This window comes from Euphorbia lathyris, chromosome 2 (genome assembly GCF_963576675.1).
Source record: "Euphorbia lathyris chromosome 2, ddEupLath1.1, whole genome shotgun sequence".
Classification (NCBI taxonomy): Eukaryota; Viridiplantae; Streptophyta; class Magnoliopsida; order Malpighiales; family Euphorbiaceae; genus Euphorbia; species Euphorbia lathyris.
Genome location: NC_088911.1, coordinates 33,429,129 through 33,434,047, shown reverse-complemented (window position 1 = coordinate 33,434,047; position 4,919 = coordinate 33,429,129). Strand labels below are relative to the sequence as shown.

The following is a 4,919-nucleotide window of genomic DNA, read 5'->3' as shown; positions in this document are numbered from 1 at the left end:
ATCAAATAGGGCTTTTGACACATCTAAAATGTCGATCTTCACCTGTTTGGCCTATTATTTGGTAGCTATTGCTTTCTCAACTTATCAACTTATCAAAATTAGTAAAATATCAACTAATAATTTGTCATCCATATTGATTGAGATTTCAACGATTTTGATATATAAGTAGGCAAATATTACAAAACAAACATTTTAGATATGAAATGCTAAATAATACTTGAAGGGTTGATTAAATAAATAAATAAAATATTTAGAAAGCAATAGATGGATGAGTATTTATTGTGAAAGGTATGGAAGTTGGATTGTTGACAATAGTTATGTACCCAACTACCATAATTATGTACCATATGAAAGTATGAAGTCGTAGTCTCTCCTAATTTTACTTCACAAGTACCGAATTTTAGTTAGCATTCTTAATTACATATCAATTTGTGGACAAGACTCCATTACATTACTTCTAATTTGGCCTATTTCTAATTGGAACTTCACTTATACTAATTATTTGTCATCTTAGGAGTAAGATCAATGTAGAGTTGTTCTAATGTTTTGTTAAATTGAAAGTTACATCAATTTTTAAATGTCTAATATATTACCAGTCCCTGAACTTGTCCAAAATAATAGATTGGTTCTTTAAATTTTGCAAGTGTCTCATCAGTTCCATAAACTTGCTTATTTCGTATCACCAACTTTCTAAACTTGTCCATAAACATAGATTAGCTCTCTGAACTTTGCAAGTTTCTCACCAACTCCCTAAATTTGCTTATTCTGTAACAATCAAATACAAAAACTTGTTAAACCTAAATTCTAAAAATACGTCTTCATTTATTCGAGAGGTAGTTTTTCGCTTCTCCTATCTTTCAACCTAATTATAAAAGTTAGTGTTGCAAGTTTGAGAGATTGAATATATGAGGATCGAGAGTTAGTATTATGGTTTTTGTATTTAGTTGTTACAAAATAAGCAAGTTTGGGGAGTTGGTGAGACACTTGCAAAGTTCAGAGAGCTAATCTACTTTTATGGTCAAGTTTAGGGAGCTGATGATACGAAATAAACAAGTTTAGGAAGCTGGTGAGATACTTGCAAAGTTCAGAGAGTCAATCTACTATTTTGGACAAGTTCAGGGAGTTGTTGATGTATTAGGCCATTTTTAAATTAAACACATTATACAAGGATGAGTTTCAATTTTCCACTAGCTTAAATTATGAGATAAAGTGTAAAAGTACTCTTAACGTTTATAGGTAGGAGCCATTTCACTTTTAACGTCTAAAATGGTGCAATTTTGCTCAACTCGTACAAAATATAGTATACTTTTTTCTAAAAAAATCATGGTTAATCATATGTTTGTGAAGTTTTGCTAATGAATAATAAAATGACAAACATGTGAAGTATAGATGATAAGATTCACGACCGAGAAGACAATTTGATGAATAATTTTTTCAATTGACCCAACCTGCCAACGTTAGCGTTAAAATTTCTTTTGGTTACCAACGCTAAGAGTAAAATTGCACAATTTTAAACGGAAGGTGTAAAATTGCTCGTAGGTGTATACATTAAGTGTATTTTTATACCTTACCCCTTAAATTATTTATACCAATGTTATAGTTTGCAATATTTAAGTGCATCAGCTTGTTATTAAAAAAAAAAAAAAAAAAAAAAAAAAAAACTAGCCATCAAGAAAACCTCAAGTTCTCATCTAGGTTTTAGAGTTTTCTTCCAACTTTTAGCCGGAAAATGGACCCGTTCTTTAATTTACTTTGGTTGTTCGATAATTTCTCTTTTATTTGAGGTTTTTTCTTGGTTGTAGTTTGTCTCCCTATATGGATATTATCATAATTTTCTTCATGGAAAAATAGAATAGTTTTGTCTATCATCACATAGAGCGGACTCATTGACAAAATATGAAGTCATTTCTTAAGAAAAAGACTATGAAGCCGATTCTGGGTGGAATTTGTATTCTATCATTATACTAAACAGTTTCAAACAATGTCTATAATTGTTCTATCACGATATATGATATTAAAGATGCAAATTGAAACTCGTACTTCTAAAATCTAATTACTTATACTAAATTGTATTTATTTTTTTTATAAACCAAAACATTACTCTTTTTCTCAAACAAATATATATATATATATATATATAATAGTATTTAAAATAAACTAAATATAATTGTTGCTTTCAAAGAAATGATACTCTCATGTTATTTTCAAGCTAATAAATCACTTTAGCTCCATTCACTGTCTTCATATATGTCTTTGAAATCATTTAGATTTTTAACTTTATTTGTTTATAATTTATTTATATATATAATTTAGAAAAATAATTTCAAATTACTTATATATACATAATTAATATATATAAATATTAGACATGGTAATTATCGTGTTCAAGTCGTGTTCGTATCGTGTCATTTCGGATTCGTGTCAAAAAGAGTAAACTCAAACCTAACCCAAAAACTTTCAAGTCACAATTGTGTTAATTTGTTCGGGTTAGTGTCGATTTTATGTCGTGTTTTCGAGTCACATGTATTTTTTTTATGCATATATATTAATGATAACTTTTAATAATATAAGAAGATATGATACTATTTTTCAATACTTTAGGTCACTTTTAGATTAGTATGTTAACACTAAACATCAAAGTCTGTTAATATCATATTAGATGGCCATATAATGTGTTTATAACAATTTAGGAGATTCGAATCATATTTGCAAGCAATAATTATAATTTTATTATCTTTATTAATAAAGTGACATAAAAACACAAAAGAATATAACAATAATTTTAAATATTCGTGTCGTTTTTGGGTTAGTATATCAACCCTAACCCGTCCAAAATTTTCTGTGTCAGTTTCGTATCAACCAAAAAATGACACATTACCTACTAAGCTAAACCCAAACACTAAAATTGCGTGTCATATAATCGTATCATGTGCAATTTTGCCACCTCTAATAAATATTATAGGTCTTTGGTTTGGAGTTTTTATATTAAGCACCCGGTCTTCCATGTCACTCAGAAGATCCTCAATTCACATTTGGACACGTGTATTATGATCCCACGTAATAATTAAAATAATGAAACATCTTATTATATGTATGGATTCATGCTATACGTGTCAAAATATATATTGAAGGTCCTCCGAATGATATGAAGAACCGAATGCTTTTAATAATTTATCTTTTAGTTTAGTCAATTCGAATTATTTAATTGAATGAATAACTCAATTATATATCTGATTGGATATCGGTCCATTTCTAATAACATTACTAATAGTTTTAAAAAGATGATCACAGAAAATATATATATAAAAATAAAATATTAAATCAACAATTAATCGGAAAATCCACCCAAATCTCCGTGGAAACATATGGTAGATAGGCATGGAAATGGAAAAGGCTGGGATGTCTATCTGTCTCTGTCCACTTGAAGGCAAATCACATCATTCTACCAAAGCAAGCTCAAGTTATTATCTCTCCACTTCCTCATCTAAATTTTACGGCATTTAACATTGCCATTACTGTTTCCTTGTCTTTCCTTTCCGATCTTCTACTAGATATGATTTATAATTTTTTTTTATTTCAGACCTAACTTGATTCCATTTGGATCAAATCTTATATTTTATGAGATTTGATTCTTTTTGTAATCAATTTGATTTAGTGCAAATGATTTTATCATCGAATAGATAATTATATAAACATTCTCTATTACTTTGAACTTCTCAAATATAATAATTCTCAGAAATATCTATTTAATTGAATTATAATGCATATAGAATTTTCTGTCCACATCCCTTAACAAGTCGTTTCTGGAACTGATCAAATATTTTATGCATCAATTAAGATCTCAAAACTCCAAACTAATTACCAATATTTACCATACATAATCACTTGTTCAAGGGCCTAACCTTGTTCTGTTTCTTCTGATTCAGCCAATCTGGTGTCTTCACCTCACTCAGTTTCTTCATCTTCGCATCCTTGTTTACTTTCTTCAATGCATCAGGTGTCTTAACCTGGCTAAGCCGCTTCATCTTCTCTATTTTCTTCGGTTTTTTCTCTTTTGGCTTCTCGGATTCTTTGCTGGCCAATTCGAGCTTCTCCGCAGAAGAAATCTTGTATGAATTTTTTATTTTAAGCAGCTTATCAGATTTCACCAATCTCTTCAGTTGGAGAGAGACGAGTTTTTTGAAATTCTGAGGCAACTCAGCCTCATACTTGTGTTGAATGAAGTTAGAGATCGCAGGCTGGCTCGATCCGCTCCGATCCTTCAACTGTGAGATGGCTTCACATATCATCTGCAATCGCAACACATTAAGGAAGAATCAAAAGTTAGAAAAATTGATAAACGGAAGAGAAGTACAAGGGAGGCAAAACAGAGGACCTCAGAGTAAGGAGGATGATTGAGGGAATGAGTGGTTTCCTTCTTCGCAGCAGTAATTGCTCCTTTCGCCATTTCTGAATTCTGAAGAAAATTGGGGAAGGTAGAGAGTTGAAACGTTGAAAATTAGAAAGAGGAATGGTTTTCAATTTTAAAATATTGTTTTAGGCGGGCAACAAAATTTTGAGGGATGTGATTATCCGGTGAACTGCTTCTGAATGAAGATTGGGTAATGGGCTTATTAATTATTTCAGCCCAATCACTTTAGCTAAGCCCATCGTCTTGGAGATCCAATCTACAAGATCCGCTGCTTTGGACAAAAAGGACTTTTTTTTTTTTTAGGGTCAATTACATGAATATCATAATTAAGTATAAAATTACAACTAAATCATATCTCTAAACTTAATTCTTAATATGTCATTATTCTCTATATATTATGATTTTACACTATAATTTAAAAAATCTAAATTCCAATTCATAAACCACAAACCCTAAAAAATATATTTTAGACTTCTAATTTATAAATTCTAATCCTTAAAATATATTA

The 4,919-nt window shown here is 29.9% G+C and overlaps 1 protein-coding gene across 1 annotated transcript; it reads right to left on the bottom strand.

The window, feature by feature from the left end:
- Positions 1–3,729: 3,729 nt before the first annotated feature.
- LOC136220400 (histone H1-like) lies at positions 3,730–4,707 on the bottom strand. The gene is made up of 2 exons (XM_066008222.1): positions 4,376–4,707; positions 3,730–4,289 (listed from the first exon to the last, which is right to left on the bottom strand). The coding sequence occupies exons 1-2, from the start codon at positions 4,445–4,447 to the stop codon at positions 3,882–3,884; spliced, it is 480 nt and encodes a 159-aa protein (XP_065864294.1). The 5' UTR covers positions 4,448–4,707; the 3' UTR covers positions 3,730–3,881.
- Between the last annotated feature and the right edge of the window lie 212 nt (positions 4,708–4,919).

Excerpts from the sequence above, each read along its gene's own strand:
- LOC136220400 (XM_066008222.1), bottom strand. The coding sequence starts at position 4,447 with ATGGCGAAAGGAGCAATTACTGCTGCGAAGAAGGAAACCACTCATTCC. Across the intron at positions 4,290-4,375 it reads ATCATCCTCCTTACTCTGAG|ATGATATGTGAAGCCATCTC; the intron begins GTCCTCTGTTTT and ends TTGCGATTGCAG.